General features: G+C 38.4%; 1 protein-coding gene across 1 annotated transcript in view; it reads left to right on the top strand.

The window, feature by feature from the left end:
* Positions 1–12,912, top strand: part of ST18 (ST18 C2H2C-type zinc finger transcription factor) — a 67,113-nt gene extending 54,201 nt beyond the window's left edge. The window contains exons 13-19 of the mRNA XM_066330975.1: positions 1,912–1,974; positions 2,060–2,140; positions 3,186–3,407; positions 5,463–5,551; positions 7,023–7,126; positions 9,332–9,475; positions 10,399–12,912. Of these exons, the coding sequence (XP_066187072.1) occupies positions 1,912–1,974; positions 2,060–2,140; positions 3,186–3,407; positions 5,463–5,551; positions 7,023–7,126; positions 9,332–9,475; positions 10,399–10,539 (844 nt within the window). The 3' untranslated portion in view covers positions 10,540–12,912. The remainder of the gene's footprint in view (positions 1–1,911; positions 1,975–2,059; positions 2,141–3,185; positions 3,408–5,462; positions 5,552–7,022; positions 7,127–9,331; positions 9,476–10,398) is intronic.
* The last annotated feature ends 7,729 nt before the right edge of the window (positions 12,913–20,641 follow it).

Here is a 20,641-nt window from a genome sequence, read left to right as displayed (position 1 = left end):
TCTGCTGCCAGAAGTGGTAAATACACACGGGGTGATATAAAATTTAGTTCAGTGTCCTTTCTAAGTATATTCACAACTCCCAGACTTTCAGAGTCGAATGTGTCACACATTCTCACAAGAGCTTTTCTTGAATTAAAGTCCACCTCCAGTCTATGCAGGAAGCCCTTCCATCTGTGATCATCTGATAGAACAAGTAGCCAAAATTAATTTCCTTAGTTTTTGGCAGGTGTTCTGGATTTACTTATGAGCATTCACACTCTCCAGACATCTGCCCTTGCTGCCTGCTCCACATGACATTGTGCCCAGACCTTGTCCCACACTTAAACAGGTCAGCATTTAGTTTTACACAGTCAAGCATATCTTGGCAGTCTGCAAACCCCCACCTTTACCTTTGCTGTCAGTGTGAGGCAAGTCATTCTGCCAAAAATATTTTGTTCACTAAGCGTCGTCATGAAATGTTTTGACATTATCTTTAAAAAAGTCACCCCTTTCTTCATTTGAAATTATTTGCTGAATTCTACTTGAATCAATGCATAAATTTGTTCATGTCCAAAAGAAGTCAGATTTTTTGACAAATTAATTGTTCGCAGAAAACTAGTTTTAAATATTCTGTGAAGAGATGCACCTGCACAATCAGATGTGCTATTGCAATTATATTTGTAGGTGTTTTCCATGGCTGCCTACCAAAGACCAGATGAAATCACCAATCTCTTTATCTCAGGAAAGATTCAGTAACAACTAAGACCCTTAAGAGAATATTGACCCCTTCAAGCTTCCTTAATGGCTCAGTACATTATTTGGCAAAACTCCTTATGTAATTCTGATACTTTGTAAAAAAAATAGCATTTCAAGGTCCCTTAAGGTTGCTTAGTATAAGAACTTTGTGTTGTAGAATACAGAAACATAGAAAAGGCTGGCATAACTTCTAAGGCAAATGTTTTTTGGAGCTCCTTTTTTGCTGAGGTATGCTTATATTCTGTGAAAAAAAACTCAAACCAAAACACCCCACAAATATAGAACAGCTTAAAAAAAAATAAAAAAAATCCCTGTACTTCCGAGCATTAGGTGGAAGGTGTTACCAGTGAGATCCTGCTCCAAACCCCACAGGAGTCAGTGGAAATATCTACTGATCCATGTTAGCTTTTGGGTCACAACAAGCAAGAACATCCCCCTGCCAGACTTCTGGCAAAAGAACAGTAACAAGCAGGTTTTTTTCTTTTTATTGTATGGATGTTTCAGTATTAAACATTCATACTTGAAAAGGCTTGTTTGTCGTGCATACACAGAGAAACCCCTTAACTATGAGAAATAAGCATAATCCAATTGTTCAGCTGAACACCCAACTGAATCTCAAGCTAGAAAGAGATGTTCCTGTGGTATGCTTTACTGTGCTAGAATACACAAATTATTAAATTCAAATTCTAGCTATCGTCTACTGATGCCCAAAAGTAAAACTGCTTCTCTGCTTTCATTTTCCCGTCTGTAAATACTGGCAAAGGGCTTATTTATATCTCTACCTGAAAACATCATACCAATAACAAACAAACATGTAATAGCAAATTTACAGATAGATCTATATCAAGCTGCTTTTTTTCTTCTCTTTGTAATGTTGATTCTGTGCAAGGAAAAATGTTTGATGCAAATATTGATATCAACTAATTAAATCTACACATCATATACAATGTATTTCACATTCCTTATTAAAACTCTATTTTAAAAAACCTTCCCCCCAAAAAAGGGAGTCTGCTTATTTAAGAAAAAACGAACAAACAAAGAGAGAGAGGTAGGTTTAGTCATTCAGCAAAAGCTCTGCTGTTTTTTCTTCCACTCTAGACAAAAAATAGATTGTGCACATTATTTAATCTGTGTCTTTGTGACTGTATTTTGTAAGCTTCCTGTATTATTCCATAGGTGCCCAACACCTGGCTGTGATGGCTCTGGCCATGTGACAGGGAACTATGCATCACACAGAAGGTAACAACCACCCCATCACATGGGGCTGCAGTGCTCAGGGCTCTCAACAGAAAGAGGTGGCTCTTATTCTGTGTGCTTCTTTCAGCTTGTCTGGTTGTCCTCGTGCCAGGAAAGGAGGTATCAAAGTCACTCCTACCAAGGAAGAAAAAGAAGACCCTGAACTTAAGTGAGTACAGAAGCAGGGGACCACCACCAGTGGAAGAGGGGGAAATGGCCTTTAAGAGTTCAGGACTTGAGGAATCACAGGGAGATGCCCCACTTAATCTCAACCATGTGAAAATAGTGCCCAGAGCTGGAACCAAACCAAGTGTTTCTGCTTCTGGTGGAGCTGGTGGAGCCCATCACCTAGGAGACTGAACAGTGAGGAAGGATTGCTGTATCTGCTTGCACTGCTCCAATTATTTTAAAGAGTGTTATGCAAGTACCAATTGGTTGAAAAATTTGGCAAAATGGAGGAAAATTATTACTGAGGTGAAACATGTCAGCTAATTAAATCAGAGTGACACCTTCAAAATATGTTCCAGAGAACTTAAATATCTGTAAGTCTCATGTCTTTTCTCTATCTATGAATGAAAATTTCACTTCAAGTGAAAACTGAAAACTCAGTAGACATTCACTACATTCTTGGCATGAATGCAGATTCTGTTAAAATTTGTAAATTATAACTACTGGAATATAAAAGCGAAGACTTAGTTGTATGGAATGTTGTCTTAATACTTCCTAATGATATATATAAAACTGCATAACACTGACAGGGCAGTGCAAAAATTCCCTATCCTTTCTTTGCAAGTATTTACATGGGTTGTCATGCAAGTTTTCCAGTTATAGGAACCCACTCTCTGCTTCATACCAGAAACTGAGATAGAAAGGAGATAATGTTGACTTTCCACACACTTGAAGTAGTGTGATTTATTGCCAATAATAGAATTTCAATTTTTTTTTTCTGGTAAAATACTATCTAAATGAATGACTTTGTTTCTTAGTCTCTGCAACTGTATTTTAAATTGTCTTATTTTAAGATCAGCTGAACCCCCACAACCCAGCTTGACAAGAATTGGATGCTCTGATACAGGGTGACACCAGGGACCAAGCCTTACTCCACTAAAGCAAAGTAGCAAAGGCAGCCAGAGTGATTTTCTCAGGATTTTTTGAGACTGTCTTTGCCTGCTCTCTCCAGTGAAAATGAGGGTTCTTTTGCTGTGTTTCTGTAGATGTCCAGTGATAGGCTGTGATGGCCAAGGTCACATATCAGGTAAATACACTTCTCATCGCACTGCTTCTGGTTGTCCTTTGGCTGCCAAGAGACAGAAGGAGAGTCCTGTCAATGGGTCTTCACTATCCTGGAAACTGAACAAACAAGAGCTGCCACACTGTCCTTTGCCAGGCTGCAACGGGCTGGGTCATGTTAATAATGTTTTTGTCACCCACAGAAGGTATAACTTTGTGTTTTCTCTTTTCATTTTTCCTTAGCATTCCTCTTTGGCAACATGTGAGTTTAGAGTCAGAATAAATTGTGAAGTCTTTTGAGTAATAATATTGCAGCTAAAGTAATACAAAACAGGATTACTTTGAGAGACCAAAACTTTTATGTCTTTTTCTATGTTCCCATTGAAGCATGACCTTCCAAGGTGTTCAGATTAGCACTGTGCCTATGCATTTTAAAATTAAGTAGAGTTCTTTCCTAGGGAAATATGGAGTTGTGTCTGCATATCTTCAAAGAAAACAATAGAGATATCATCAAATTGTCACCCAAAAAGTTTTAGCCAAGAGTCGTTCATTTCATCTTTCTAACAGTGGAAAAGTTATACTCATAAACTTTGCATTTAAACAGCTAAAGTTACACAAAGAAAAAGCAATAAGCATGCAACACTCATATGGATTAAAGAAGTTCAAAATTATACCAGTCTTACAAAGAAAATCATCCTTACAGAGAAGGAGTCACACATATAACTAACAACAATAAACACCATCAATCACTGTGAAAAAATAATCTGACCATATTGAATTAAAAAAAATCAAAGAGTCTGATTGGCAAGTTTGGTTTTCTGTCTTTAACAGTAATTTAGTCTACATTCTCTATCTCCTTTGCTTTCTTCCTAACACTTTGAGCCAACTTCTCCAAAACAAGAAATGTCCAAGGTAATTTGAAAAAATTCAGTCAGAGTCCAGTGTTATCCTAATTTTATTTCCTACATCCCATCTAAAAGTCTTTTCATTTGGACACTACTGTAAATTGTTGCTAATTAAGGAAGTAGCAAAAATTGTATGTTAGCTGGTAGCAATTCATAGTACAGATGATTCTTGTCCTACATAAGACTGGGTCATTCTCAAGATCATGTTAGTTAAAATGACATAGCAAATATAACTTTTTTTTATATCCTTTCCTAGGACATTTGATACTTAACAAGTAACTCATGGCTCTCAAACAATCTCCCAGTTAGCTATCTACTCTGGGCAGAGATAATATGCAGAAATTTAGGATTGAAGAACTAGCTTCTTTCTCTATATAGCTTTTAGCAAAGGTAATGAAAGCTTAGATTTCTTTCTGTTTGGTTGGGGTTTTTTTTTGGTTTTTTTTTTTTTTTTTTAGTTTCTTTTTTTTTCTCCTTTCTTTTAAAAAAAATTTGCAACAACACCCACTCACCCACCCGCCCCCCCCCCCCCCCGCCCCCACACACACACATACACATACATCAACCATTTTCCTGAGGAACAAAATTTCCCCTCACTTCTCATTCGGCTACACCTAAAGCCAAATCCTTCTTCCAGTTCTTCAGCATATGGGTATTTCTTCTTTGTTATTTATAAAGATAGCATTAAGACAGTGCAATTCCTCTCAGCCCTTTAGTGGGCTATAAAAGTTGCCTCAGATAATTACCAGCTGATGAAATTGTAAGCTTTGAAATAGCCAAATGTAATTTCATGTGAACAGTGGTTAAAAAGCAAACTGACTATATAATAGAACCATTCAAAAAAGCTATTACAGTCTATAGAGTATATCCAAAGTTATTATTGTATTGATCATTATTATGCATCAACAAAGTGATACAATAATTGTGCACTGTGGACATCATCCCATTAACTAATTATTTTTAGGATAGTAAACTTGCCATTTTAAAGGACCATACTCTCCTCTCCTTCGGAGCAAAATCCCTTGATAAAAACGGTTTATAAATGTTCAAACTTTAAGAACTCTGTAAATGCATCTTCATACAGCTTAACAGTAGCTGCTACTGCAATTTTGATTATTTTGAAATATGCTTAAGAGTTGTTTACTCATAGATTGAGATCTCTGTGCCAGTTTTCAAGCTGGAATATACAGCTAAATGACTCTTTATGAGTTATGTCATTCCCCGAAGCCATGCTATAATGGAGATACTGATGTGACCTTAGGTACAGAGGTCTGTCCAAGTGCATGATAATATTGCCTGAAAGGATTGTTGCCATTTTCAAGTGGGTGCTAATGTTTTTTTTCCTATGCGTTTCAGCCTGTCTGGTTGTCCTCTGAATGCACAAACCATAAAAAAGGGCAAAATTTCGGAAGAATTAATGACTATCAAGCTTAAAGCAAGTGGTGGTAAGGAGATCTGTAAAAACTATGACATTTATTTAGACAGAAGGGCCCTGACTCCTATTTATACTTGTGCCCCTCCATGCCATTCTGGCATTAATTCTCACTACTTTCAGTTGTCTCTAGCAATAAAAAATTCTTGACTAACAAAAATATTTGCATGAGAGATTATAAAATTATTTTCATTTACATCTTGATAACTCAACATTGAGGATATGCTCTTGCCATAGAGCATAATTTTTTTTTATTTGGGTATGCTTTCAATATTGTTTTTTATTAATAAGCAATTAGTTACAGATCAGGAGGACTTAGTCATTTGATGAATAAGGTAAGAAGGGAGAAATATTGTGGACAGAAATTGACTCATCTCTCTAACTTCATTCCTACATGGTTTAGTATCTATGCAGTGCTCGTGCAATCTAGCTAACAAGTGCAAAGCAATAATTACCAAAGACTTGCCGGGGGAAATGCGTAGGAGTTCTCCCTACTTATACAATGTGCTTTAGCAAGTTGGGCTTTGTGCCAAGATTCAGGAAATTTAGTCTTTAGCCTCCAACTGCTGAGGAGAATGGTTGCATTACTGCTTACAGACTTCCCAAGCTGGCTCCCCAGAAGACTCAGTTCTGGGTTTTAAAGCAGTAACAACAGTGGCACAAATCTGCAGGCAGAGTTGAGCTCAGAGTGATACTAAGCAGAAACAGGCACATGTGTTGCCAGGAGCTTCTACAGCTCAGTATTTTTCAGAACAAGGCTTTCATTGAGGAAAGGAAGTTTTATTTCTTTTTTCTTTGCTATCTAACTTGTTGGGATGAAAAAGACTGGCTTCCTTTTTTTATTTTTTTTTCCCTGTAATACTTGTTAGATTTCTGAAAATTTCACCCTTTTCTGTTATTTAAATTTCATTATTTATCAGATATAATTAAGGCTGTGCTTATTGAAGCTATTTTGCACAAGAGCTTGCCCCTACAGAGATTCGTGCAAGATCAGAAACAGGTACAGATGAGTGAACAATTCAACAGTAATACTAGTGAAGATGTTGCCCTGGTGTGGTTCCTGAAAGAGAAGGGTTGCTGCAGCATTCCTTTTAAAACAAACAAACAAACACACCCAAGCACCATAAATATCTCTTCATGTTTTACGGTAAAATTTCCTCGTTCTGGGCAATTTTTCCTTTCTCTACCCTCCAGCTTGTATTCTTTCTTTTTCATTACACCATTGCATGATGCAATGCAAAAGAAAGAAATTGTGAAAAAATGAGGACTAAGATAGCCTCATCAATGTTTCAGCTCATGTAGACGTTTAACAGGCAGGAAAGAATTTTGACAGTAAAATCAAACTAAAAGATAATTTAAGGATCAAATTTTTTTGAAAAGCTTATTTCCTATGATTAAGTAACAGGCAATGCAGCTTGTTACTCATACATCCATCTACATATGAACGCTTTAAATCTGATATTGTTATTTTCAACTATTTACAGGTATTGAGAGTGATGAAGAAATAAGACACTTGGATGAGGAAATAAAAGAACTGAATGAATCCAATCTAAAAATTGAAGCTGACATGATGAAACTTCAAACTCAGGTATGCCATAAATGTGAAACCTTTTCTTACACTATGTTCAAACATGATAAATAAATTAAATGCTATGTAAATGCTACGTTTAAAAATAGCTAGTCTCCTCTGCACTTGTTTTCCAAGCTCTTGTGGTTTTGCTTTCTGTAAATAAACAGCAGGTATTGTTTTAAAGATCTAGCAAACGACAAATTCAGGGCAGTTTGTAGCTAATCTTAGCAAGCAGAAATAAAATATACTTACCAAACAAAACATTAATTTTCCTTTGTTGACCAAACATTTGCTTACCAAACCATGGAAGTCCTATGACTTGAGATTTAGGGATGATAATTCCTTTTACCAATCCAATCCAAGTCTTAAGGAGAATTCAATTTAATGAGTTTTTATGTGTACCGAAGACAATTTTCCTAGTTTAGTTCACCCACTGTCAATTATTCAAATAGTTTGAATTTTGCCTCCAGGCAACAGCTGGTAAAGAATGTATACCTTTTGCTAATTTGTGTAGTAGAGGATTTTGATGGGAGTTATGGAAAAGAGTAATTCTCTTTCACTATTTTATATGCTGGAGATATTAAATTGCCTTTAATATGCTGATAGTTGTTCAATGGAATGAGCTGTATAACTTTATAGCTTCAGAATCCCACATGCACCTGGAAGTTAACCTGGGCAGACTGGGTAAAAGCATGAGCAGAAACTTCAGAAATTTCAGAATGAGAGTGAAATAAAATGAAATCTGTAAACTGAATATAAATCTGGACTGATCTAAACCAAACTGAGTGCAATCATACCCCCCTGTATTTGCACCACATTGTATTGAGCAGTGTTGACTCATGCTCTTTTTGCAATAACCACTGCGTGTATGGTCTAAACAAGGTAGAAGCCTGTGCCACCTGTGCTGGATCTAAACAAACCTGGCTTCACACCCCAGCAGTTGTGGGGCTCTCCAGCCCAAACAGCACTGCAGGGGGCTGTGCTCACTGTCTCAGGACACTTGGTTCTCTCTGGTGAGCAATGCGCTATTTGCATGGAGATGGCCCAGTTTATGGAGTCAGATTTCTTCTCCCTGGACTTTCTCCCTGGTGAAGACAGTTTGACCAACAAAGCCTGAACTGAAGTACAGCAGAAGCCATAAATCTCCTACCTCCTTTCACTCTACCCCAGCCAGGTGTTAGACTGCTATGAACAACCAGAGGAGAGGTTGTACTGGGTGACAGGCACACAAAAAGGGGTTTCTCACACTCAGGAGTTTTGTTGTGTGACTGTGTGAACAAAGGAATAAAGTGGCCACATGCAAGGGACAATTAGGTAGTGCAAAGAGGTGCATACTAATAAGGTAGGGTGGGCATGACAATGGTGGATACGACTGCACGGGTCAGTGCTTTGTGCAGCTGTGGCAGGGCACAGGGATGGCAGCCCTTGCTTCTACCCTGCCAAGCTCTCTGCTCCCGGGACAAGGAGCGGGGCAGGAGAGAACCAGACCTTGCCGTTGCTAGTTTTCTTTTTTGCAGCACTGCTTTTCACATCTAAGCTTTCAGATCTGAGTATATCCCAGAGATCTCACTTACAACAGACACCATTTTTTCCTACCTTGACTGCTTTTTCCTGCTGTTTAAAACCCTCCTTTCCAATCTGTTGGTCAGAGATCATCTTTGTGATACAGCTCAGCCTCCCAGTTTTCTTTCCACTCTATTTTTTTCTTATTGTTCCCAGCACCAGGCCTGTTGATAATCCCAGCCAGCCCAGAGCTCACCGAAGAGCAGGGCAGGAAAGTAGCACAACAGCTAATACGGGTTCCCTTGCTATTGTGGTGGAGCAGCAGGGATGCTGTAAGAGCAGGACAGCAACATAAACATCAACCTCTTTTCTCCTTCCCTCCGCCAGCCCTGAGGCCACACTCTCCATCCCAGCTCCACACTGACCTTCCTCTCCAAGCTCAATTCCCTCCTCCCACTCTGGGGCACTCTCCAGTGCCTTGCTGCCACAAGGTTTCTCCATGAACCAGCAGCAAAGTCCATTGCTTCAGAGCAAAAAAAAAATCTTCTTTGTTCTGAATGTTCTGTGGAGAAGTTATGTCTCCTAAAAAAAGCATAGCTTAGTTTAAGATTCTTTATGGCCTCTCCTGTAAACACCTAGCTGATATTTTGAGTCCAAACTGCAGAAACAAAGCTGCCAAGGGTTTGTCTGTCTGTGTTTGTTCCTGCCTGTCTCTTTTAGATAACATCTATGGAGAGCAATTTGAAAACAATAGAAGAAGAGAACAAACTCATAGAGCAGAACAACGAGAGCCTGTTGAAGGAGTTAGCTGGCTTAAGCCAAGCCCTTATCTCCAGTCTCGCTGACATTCAGCTTCCACAGATGGTAAGACCACAGCCAGCAGGTTAACTTCTTTTGAGACTGTCTTGGCAGCACTTGAAGCAGATGAGAAAGCTCAGGGACCGGCAGGAGCACTGGAGCTGCATTAGCAGAGAGCACTTTTAGGCTGATTTGCTTTGCAGAGATGCAGGATCATGAAGTCTGTGTGGTAATAGGTGCAGTTGCTTTCAGGAATAATCCAGCCCTGGTATCTCTGCCCTGTACCACAACATGCAAGGCAGGCTTTTCCCTCAAACCTCCCTGTACGCCCACCCTGCACAAAGAATGAAAACTTCACTCCGATGAGAATCCTTATTTACTCAGCTCCCAGATCAAAACTATAACCTGTTTCCTACAGATGATTTTTTCTGGGGACAACCAAGCTCTATCTCCTCAAAAATTTCACATCTTATTCTCAAACACAGGCCAAATCCACAGAGGTGCTGATGTTTCCAGTCTCCTTTCTAAATGTTACTGGAAGGTTAGGAAAGGACAGTTAAGGGGAACATCAGTCACAATCCCAGAGACAAATTTGCCACAAAACAAGACAAAACAAAACAAAACAAAACAAACAAAACAAAACAAACAAAACAAAACAAAACAAACAAACAAACAAAAACCAAGACAAAAAACCGAATACAAAACAGAAAAAACCCAAAATGAAACAAAGGAAAAAAAAAAAAAAAAAAGAAGCCTATACTAGCCATTACATAGCCAACTCCTTTTCTTGCTTGGAGAGAGTGTGGATTCCCCAGGACATTCAACTCCTGTAATTTCCACAACCCCTCCATTAATTTGGATGGCTGCCCTGTTTATGACTTCTCCCCAGTGCCATATCGCTCCTTTGACATGTTTTGGGGTTGGGTGTTTGAGGTTTTTTGGCCTTCATTTTACCTCCTACAATTATAATCTGTTTTGTCTCCATTTAGGGGCCAATCAGTGAGCAGAATTTCGAAGCATATGTAAATACACTCACAGACATGTACAGCAATCTGGAACGGGACTATTCCCCCGAATGCAAAGCTCTGCTGGAAAGTATCAAACAGGCAGTGAAGGGCATCCATGTGTAGGATGTGAAAGCTGCTGGGCAACAGAAATTACTTAACAGCAGTAAACTCCAGATGGATCTGTTAGGAGTTCATGTACTGCTAAGGGGTGTAGGTTGCCATGCTGCATTTACAATTGCAACATTGCACTAATTTTTTTCCCAGCTGACATAAAAAAAAAAAAAGAATAAAACCACAACAGACTATTTGTATTAACAGCAATGCACTCTGTTAGTATATTGTATTTATTTCAGTACAATTTCTTTTTTTTTCTTCTTTTGCACTCAGTTTTTGTAAAGTGAATGTAAAAAGTGTGTGCGACTATTTTTTATATTTTTTATTTATTTCTAATCAAAGAGTTGGTTTTTTTATCTTTTAACAGCATTTTTGCGGCCTGCCATATTTTTACAAATGTGTTTATTAATTTATTTTCCAATGGGATTTTAAATAGACTGAAAGCTATACTGTAAATTAAATAACTTGCTGGGTTTGTACAGGAAGAAAAAAAAAAAACTATGAAAGTAACAAATGACTGAACCGTGGTTCTAGTTTTATTTTCCTCACATCCTCCTTTTTTATAATGGCTTTGTATCAGAAATGGGTTTGCAGTAACATGAGATGTGAAGATGCATGGAATGAGAAGATAAATGGTGCCCACTAGTGGGGAACTTGGGCTCTTAAAAGCACAGTATGCTGGAAAACAGTGTGTTAAAGAATATGTTAGCAATAATGAAATATAGCAATCAGCAAAGCACTTGACTTGGCTGTGTGATTTAGCCTATGAGAATGATTATTTAAAATGTTTCAAGAGAACTTCAGATTTATTTTACCACTGCAGTTTATGTTCAGAGTTAGCTCATGGAGGGAAATGACAAAGATCTCAAAACAAGAAGGGTAATTAGGCAGGTACTGGTACTTTTTTAGCATGAGACGTTGAGGTTTTAAGCAAGTGACCAGTACTGCAATGGATTTGGATTTAAAAAAACGCGAACACATCCCAAGCTAAAGGCTTTGTACATAATGAGTCGAACACATCTCCCCTGAAATGGCATTTAATACTGGCTTGAAGGTGATGGCAGCTGAGAAGGCAGCAGTCTGGAGGGCAACAACACCACCCCTCTGGCACCACGGTGGTCGCTGGTCCTTTCGCATGACCTGTAGCAACACCGTGACTGGTTTCTCCCATCCTTCTTCGCTAAGACTAGGCTGATACTGAATTTGTCACCAGTCTTCTGGTGGGGTCCCAAGTGCTACAGAGCAGACAGACAGGTGGAGGTGTGGACAGACGAGCACTTGCGCAGAGGTGCGGGCGTGCGCCTCGGTATCCGGTTAGCCTGGGCGTGGATCTTCTGAATCCGTCAGAAACTAGCGGTTGCTATAACAGAGGCAATGTCTATTTCAGGGATTGTAAGTAATTAAGCATTGTTTCAGAAGTTTTTTTTATATTTATTTTTTTTAAGAAAAAAGGTATAAACAACCAGCTAAACTGCCTTTTTTGTATGCACACACACCTCATGTGCATATGTGCCTCAGTGTAAATGTATACATGGATCTAGCGTGTGTTTAATTTTTCCGTGCTATAATGAAAGTGTTTATTTTTATTAGCCGCATTTATATTTAGATTGAATATGATGGCATTCACAGGCTTGACATATACAATTATATTATTACTGTTCCTGCACAAAAGTACTATTCAGAAGTGATTCAACTCTCATGCACTGTGGTCACTGTTCTGCATTAGGTGGGGCTTGCTTTTTGTTGGGGGGTTGATTCAACTCTCCAGTCTTAGTTTAGACAGGGGAAAATGTGTGTTCTTAGGAGCTGTGTTTATTTTTAAATTGATTTTTCAAAAGCTACCATATGTGCTGTCTAATATAAATAGGAGAACACCAAACAAAAAATTTGCTATTAAAGTTATTGTTCTTGCTAAAAACACAAAAAGCAAACATTTGTTATACTTGTTAAATGCATACAAAATGAGTTCACTCATTACAAAGACTAAAATTTAATTTACTAAATATTTTAACAAATTTGTTATATATTTTATTTAAGTAAAAATATCTCTTACTGACCTATGTATTTATTATTATGATTTACTATGGCTTCAGGTTAATTTATCTGTGTTTGGTTGTTTGCTCAGGATGTTCTGTGAAGTATGTTTGTATTTATTTGCCTCCCTTGTATTTGATGTGTTTTGTAATGTGCACTGTTTATTTTCTTTCTGTTTTTCTTTTTCTTTTTTTTTTTCTTTTTTTTTTTTTCTTTTTTTTTTTTGCGCGTTTAAATGCATTGATGAGCTATACTGTAAATTAGACCTTTTGTAAAGAGCAATGATGTATGCATTTTTTTAATTTGGAGTAGTTTGTATACTGTTTCTTCATACAATTAATATTTCTTACATCAAAACAACAAAATTGTGTTCTGTGCTGTACATTTGGTGTATGGTAGGAAATAAAATTGATAATGAAATATTGCAGCAAGTTTGTTGGGTTTTTTAGCTTCTAGATGCCGACTTATATTACACTTTCTTAACTTAGTGCACCTGGCACTATACGATGTTTCAGATGTTTCACTTGCTTTGTGTACAAAATGTGTCATCCTTGTAAGTAAATTTCTGATATAAATAATTCAATTAGTGTTTTACTTTGTCAATTTGAAATAAGGAGGAGAAAAATAGAACCACTTAAGAGGTCCTTTTCACTTCTGAAGGGAAAAAAATTCAAGATGATAATCACTGCATTATTTAATGCATTCTTTTCTTGGCAGTTGTAGACTTCATTTATACTGATAAAGTACTGGATTTGTGCTGACCTTTAACAGCTGCTAAACGATGTTTAAACATAAAAGCCATTGTAAAGTTTCCAGCAATTTGGAACCGCCCACTGTTCCAGTGCAATTTTCTGCTGAGAATTGCAGTGCTTAGACATTGCAGAAATAAAAATCTGCTGGTTTTAGAAAGACAGTATTTCCAGCTAATGGACTTTCTTTTTCCACGGCTCGTTGTAGTGAAAACAGGTCAGTTTTATTTAGGATGTGTGCTAATGGCTTCAGGAGCATTTCTTGTCTCAAATTCCAACTTTCCACAGATAGAGAATAATTTTCATTTGGAAAATAAATCAAATTTACATGCCATAAAGTAGGTGATAATTATTTATTTGAATAGACATATTTAGATAAACCATAATGGACTGACATATTAAAAAAAGGACATGTCCTGCATTTAGTTAGAAGGGAATTAAAGAATTTACACCACATGAATCTGGGATGCTCACAAATCTTGCCAGGTTTGAAGCTGTAGAGTCAGCAAAGGGCTGGAATGAAGACAGACACGTGCTGGAAAGCTCTGCTCCAGTGGAGTTTGGAGTTTTCTTTGTTCTAGGACACTTATCCAAGGGCACCATGAACTGGTTCTCTTTAATAAGACAGTTATTAGTTATTTATGTAATATGACAATTGATATAAAATAATAGTTTTAAGCATTCTTGAAATTTACTGTCAAACTTCTGCTGTGGATCTTCATATCATGAGACACTAGTGGGTCAGGCTCTTCTCACACATCACAGACGAAGCAGAAACAAGTCTGTCTTAGCAACGTGCCTTAATGCTAAACAGATAAAGACTGAGGCCAACATTTTCATTTTGTCTGGCTGCCCAAATTCAAATCACAAATTTAGAAGACCTTATTGTCTAACAGACAACTCTTCTCACGTAATTTTCAAAGTTTCAATACTAAATATGATTATCTGCTGTTTACAAGACTGGGGAAAGGCAGTGGTGTGAGGATGTTTGGCTCTACAGAGACCTATGAAAACTATGCATCAATCTCAAATATTTCCAGCAACCTGAGACAAGGACTGTGGGCAGAATAACAATTCCTAGTGGTTTTGGACAAGAATATGCTATCCACAGTTAAGAGATTAAATTATTATTATCTAAAGACTATCTACATTCACTTTTAAACAACTTTCTCTGTTAATGTTTCAGTGCTGAAATTATGGCCTTTTCCCACTAAAAAAAAAAACAAAACCAACCACATTTAAGCTATATTCATTCTTAAACTAATACAAGCTGGGGAGTTAGGGATTAAAAAAAAACGGAACAAAAACCCAAACCCACTGTGCTTGAACAAACTTTCAAACCATTTTCATCTTCTGAAATTTCCCTTTTTAACAAACTATGCCCATAGAAGGGGGGAAAGTATTTAATTCAGTAAAAATACATAAATTCCAGTTTTTGAATTGACTTGAAAGGAGTTGAAGCTTTAAATACGAAAGAGAAGGAAGGGGAGCAAGAACAGTCTACATCTGCTGTCCTGACAGCTCAGGAAACCTTTTCTCTCTCTTAACTAACCATAATGAAGAGTTTTTAGTCTATGATGTAGAAAATAGATTCTGTAGAAAACAGATTCTGTTTTCTCATGCAATTTTATCTCTCTTTACTAATTAAATATCTCTTCTCTCTTGCTGACTTAGTGTATCTATCTAACTGTGTCATGGCTTTTCTACTCAATGCCCCTTCATCCTACTTACCCTGTACTTTTAATACGTCACAGGACTTGATAGGAATTTGTCATCACGCTGTGACACAGAGTTATGACACAAGTCCTCTCCTTGGTTTCCTCCTGTGTTCATTCAGTGCAATACATTCTACCTGTCTTGGAAATTCTTCTATGCCTAGACTGTTTTTATGATTCAGACAGCTGTGTAACTTGGATGCTGCCAGGAGATCTGCACCAGACAAAGTCCTTTGTTCAACTTGCTCAGGATACTGTGGGATGATAGAGCTCCATTTAGCTTTTGTGTAATGTAGGACAGTGACCTACTTTCAGTACCTTTCAATATCTCATTCTGGCTTGGTTTTCTTCTGTCTCTTTTGCTCTAGTAAGTCTTAGACAGCCAAGCTTACACATAATTGCATCAGGGATTAGTCTGATTTCCTGTCTGACTTCATGGTACAAATTGCTTCAACTGCACTTCATTCTTAACGAATGTTCCCAGGGACATTGTCTAAGTAAATCTCAGGACTTTTCAGTTATGTGATAGCAATTACTATTTAGGTTGCTGCTGTCTGCTCCTGAAACTGCTACTGCACAAGATTTTTTTCCAACCAGCTTTTGATGCCCAGCACCAGCTTTTGGTGGCTGGCTTCATGTCCCTTGGAAGAACCTAGTTTTTAGAAGCTAAATTCACAACTGTTTTTGCCAAGCATGGCCTTTTCCAAATTCCCTTCTCTGGCCAATCCAAAGTATCAGTTACTAAGTTTTCATATTATTTTGTAGCATTGTTATATATATATATATCTATCTGTATATATAATATGTAGATACCTTATTAATACTTGTTTGCACAAACAATACATCATAAAATTCCAGGTGGGTACTTGTGCCCATCCCAGGTATTTAAGGAAACATCATTTGTGTTTCCCCAAGCCTGGTGCTAAACCTTACCAAACTCCTCATTTACTGTTTGTGCACATTATTTTTATTTTATTTTTTTAGCTTTGTTTTCTCTTTTTTCTCTTCTGACAGAAAAAAAACAAACCAAAACCAAAACCAAACCACAACAAACAAAACAAAACAAAACAAACAAAAACAAAAACAAAAAACAAACAAACCAAAACAAGCAAGCAAACAAAACCCCAAAAAAACCCACCACAAACCCAAAGGAATTAATCTCATTCTCTCTTTTAACTAATGATACTGTCTGTCGAAACACTTCCCTGATGCTGGGGCTAAGATTGAAGCTATCTGGCTAGAAATATTCCCTAATTATAGTAACATGTAGCATCTTATGTGAATCCTAAACAATAAAAAAACCCTGAATTAGAACTCAGGTTTTATCCTGATTTCAAAATTATTGGGATGAAATTGATCTGATCCTTTAGATGCAGGATGAGCTTGGTTCTTTGTGGGGGAAGTGCCTAGAATTGGGAGTTGGTTTCTTTAATAATTCTGGTGGATGGTCAAAAAGGTTTTAGGGAAGGAAGGAAGGTTTTTAAAAGCTCACAAAAACTTACTAGGAGAATGGGTGTAAATTGAATTCCTTCAGTGGAAGTGCAGTGCCATCTCCACCGACTGAAGCGCCGAGCTCTTTGCACAGACAGGTGGCAGAGGCACCGCCCATGGAGCACCAGTTCTGGAGACTGGGAGGGGACATCTTGCGTTTTCCAGCTGGCAGGAGACAAAATGGCACCTCAGAAACCCCAGACTGTGACCCTGCTCAGGCTTTTAGGTAACCCTGACACTTGATTCTAGCTCTGTTTCCACATCTGGGAAATTAAAATTACTCCAAAGTGCTTTGGGAATGAGCAATGCCAATCTTACACAAGAGCATGAGGTACAGATGTGTGTACAGTGAGGGAGAAAGAGCCAGAGCAGATGTGTAAGGGCGTATAACACCCCTCCTCCCTTTTTAAAATTCTTTCTAAGACATTATAACAGTCTTCATTTTATTACCCTGCTTCTTACATGGTTTTCCTTGAAGATGTCTTCCAGTCAGTGCTGCTGGCCAGTCTCAAACTAAATTTTCAAAATGCAGAAGCTAAATTTCAAAACAACAAAAGCAAAGGCTATACAAGCAGAAGTATTTTTATTGAGATAATGGAGCTCCTACAGATTTTGTGAAAAATCAGCTGATTGCTATGAGTGCAAAATTATGATTCATGAGAAGAGGGAAGAGGAGGGAGGTTCAGCTGTTAGAGCTTCTGTTTGGCAAGGGCCAGCTCCAGATCAGCATGACGTACAGCTCGGAGTAGCAGCAAGAGTTAGTGCAAGGCCAGAAAACTGCACTTGTGTGCTTGGTACAGCGTCAAAGCGTGTAAACAGTACAAGTCTTACGTGTGAGTGTAAATATTTGAGCAAGAATGAAGGTAGACAAGCAGGCCTGTGTTTATAGTGCAGGGTTGGGGCACAGGGCACAAAACCACAGGAGTCCCTTGGGTGCCATACTACATGAGCTCCACTCAGTGCAGGACAGATCTGTTTTCCAAATGTGGGTCTTTATCCATTTTTGTTACACAAAAACCATTTTGTTACACAAAATACCCTCTCCAGCTTGCTATGGAATCATCAGGAATAGCGTGACTAACCCTCCTTCCTGGGGAAGCACATGCTACCTTTGGGCTCTTATTCGCCCTGGGATGACTTTATATCTGGAGGAATGAAGCTGTTACCCAGCATCAGCAAGCCAGGCACAACCTTGCCGGGAAAAACCCCAGAGGTGCAAAACTCCGATGACCAGCACGTCTGCTTTTGCAGGCTGAGGTTTGGTGGGGGTGGCTTGTGGTTAGGAGCAACCGAGGTGCTGGCTGTGTGCATTGTGTCCTCTGCCTGCTGGCACCTTCCCACATACTGCCAGCCCCAACCAGGTAGTGGCTGTCCAGCTGCATTTCCTTCCTTTTCCCTCCTTCATACCCAGGCCAGGCTGGAGGCAGTCCTTGCTGGGTTTTTTTCTGCAAGAGGCTTAAATCTCCTTTCACCATCTTGGGAGCACAGCGTGACTGCAGCCTTCTCTGGCTGGTCTGGCTGCCACTGCTCATGATGCCCTTTTTATTGCTAGATTAGAGGACATTGTCGTGGTGCACATGAAGCCTTCCAGATAAGGCGCTGTACAAGTTCCAGCAGGTTCCAAATACAACAGTGTGGCTTTCGCATCCAGCCTGCAGGATCAGGGTTTATTTCCCCAATGCAGACAGCTTTGCACTGCCTTCCTGTTAATTAAAGTAGTGATTACAATACTGCACTGTTTACATGTAAGATTTTGCATGGTCTTGGCCATTCACGTGCAAATGAACTTGTAAGCCTTTCTGTGCCCTAAAATCTGCTGATGTCAGTCTTCCAATTCTAACTCTATGTTGTAGGAAATGTGGCTTTCTATAGCTTAGCTTTGATGCCCCCAAGTCATATTATCTCTATTCTGAGCTTCATTATGATAAATCTTTTGCTGGTTTTAAATCAAAAACTTCAATTGTACCGTACTTATTCAGCTTAGGTTTTGGCTCCTGAAGGCAGCAGTTTTAATTGCATCATTTGTATAGTGGTCCAATATGTTTTGGTGTGAAAAGTGCATTATCACTTTTAATTTTGCATTATTTTCCCCATATGTTTTGGTTACACTGAAACTTCAGATGGGAAGTGATGAGGCTTTCCCACTGTTCCCTCATTCTCTCCTCAGTGTTTTTTTAATGAGCTAAGACCACACTATTTTCTTTTGTTCTCATCAGTTGAGATTTTAGGGAGCTGTTTATTTGTAGGGTAATTCTTGTATTTATGTAGAGCAAGGCATTAGACATTTTTATCCTCTACTTATTAACAAGCCAGATGGTACCGGCTGCTACCCACACAATTCCAATTATCAGATGGCAAACTGAAATATACATGGGGCAAATGAGAAGATGTATATTAAAGAAGCCTCATGTAGAATTGGCTTCTCAGAGATGTTGATTCACAAAGGGGTACTAGCAATTAGGGTGTGACAGCCTGCTGCTGAATGTACAGCATTGGCCTGAGGGCACAAGCGTTCAGCATCCAAAATTTTCATACTCGCTCTCTCTTTCCCCTATGGTACGAATACACATCATTGACATATGATTCAGGTGCTTCATCCTTTAGACTTCTTGTCCACTTCAGAGTGATATGCAGTATCAAAGCCAGTCAGTAAGTTAAGATATCCCAGAAAGATGCAGAAGACCTGAAAATCAGCATGAAGTCTGTTCAACGCATCTCCTAGTGCACTCTCATGCACCCCTTGGCACGTACCTCAGTAACACAGGAATAGTTCTAACACTGAAATCTAGGATCCAACCAAGTATTCCAGGTCTCAAATTTACCTAGCAGTTACAATATACACATGGATTTTTGCTTAAGAGAAACTCTTAACTTCAGGTTTAAACATAAGGAGGTCTGATCATGCCAATTTTGGTTGGCTTCATGGTCTTTAAAACAACTTTTGAAAATTCAGAACCTAGACCCAGTCATTACATAAGGATTCACCCTACATCAGTGACAGAGGCTGATAATAAAGGATGAGTGTTTTAATGGAGGTGTTTTAATGGTTTTAATGGGAGGTTTTATACTGCTTCATTGTGTTGGAGGCTTCCTTTGGTGGTTGTTTTTTGGTTGTTTGGTTGTTTGTTTGTTGTTTGTTTGTTTGTTTCTGTCCAGAAGACAAAATCTCTATAGGAAAAGTGTTTGAGTAGAAACTGTGCCCTTATGCCTCCTTTATTTTGGCATAGAAATAACAAATTGGCTTGGAAGTTGGTGAATTATGTGGGAAACTTTTTGTGTGACATTTTTATTCCTGTTTTCTACTGGCTCAAGCTGAAAGTCCTAAGCCAAATCAAACTGTGAAGAAATTGATGTCCTCAGGTCAGATCAGCTAAAGGAAAAATTTATTTAAGCTAAAGTAATGGCTTTCTAAAATTTTTCAGTTTCATATGAGCTACTATCAGATTATCTAGATGACTGGATTTTGCTAAAGTTGTAATGTGAAGCATTTCAGATTGTTTCTAGTTCTTGTTTATAGTATCCAATCAGGAGAACACCTCTTTCAACAGCTGCTCTCACAATGCAAGGGGAAAGGTATTCTCCTTGCAGCTGTTCCTGGCTCTAACACTTATGATCTACAAGTCTTGGCCAAAGTGTCTTAATAGAATGAGTTTGAAAAGCAAATCTGCATGGTCTTAACACCATTTACACTTCAAACAACAGACCACATGCAAATGGCCCATGTGCAAATTCTCACTCCTATTCATGGAGAAGTGAAAGATGTGCACAGGCATTTGTCTGCCATTTGGTTACACAAGTGTATGAATCTGCAATTGTGAAGAAGCTGCTGCTGCTTCTTTCTCACCTTCCATCTGTGAAATGGGGCTAACAACATTTCTTTCATCTAGCTGTTATCAGTAGACTTGAGCAAGACCTGCAGTGGTCTCTAGAATGCTCTCAGTGAGATCCTAAGTATAAATCAGTGCTACACCTATTAACACAATCTTTGGGAGTTCAGACAGAGTTTCGTACCTGGTTTAATAGGTGCAAAAAATTTCAAACCAAATACAAACCATTGTCTAGTATTTGTTCATTCCAGTGAAAGAGGCTGATTGCCCTCTTGATATTATGAATATTCCTCAA

This window comes from Sylvia atricapilla, chromosome 1, assembly GCF_009819655.1.
Source record: "Sylvia atricapilla isolate bSylAtr1 chromosome 1, bSylAtr1.pri, whole genome shotgun sequence".
NCBI classification, from domain to species: Eukaryota; Metazoa; Chordata; class Aves; order Passeriformes; family Sylviidae; genus Sylvia; species Sylvia atricapilla.
This window is presented reverse-complemented; position numbering and strand designations above follow the sequence as displayed.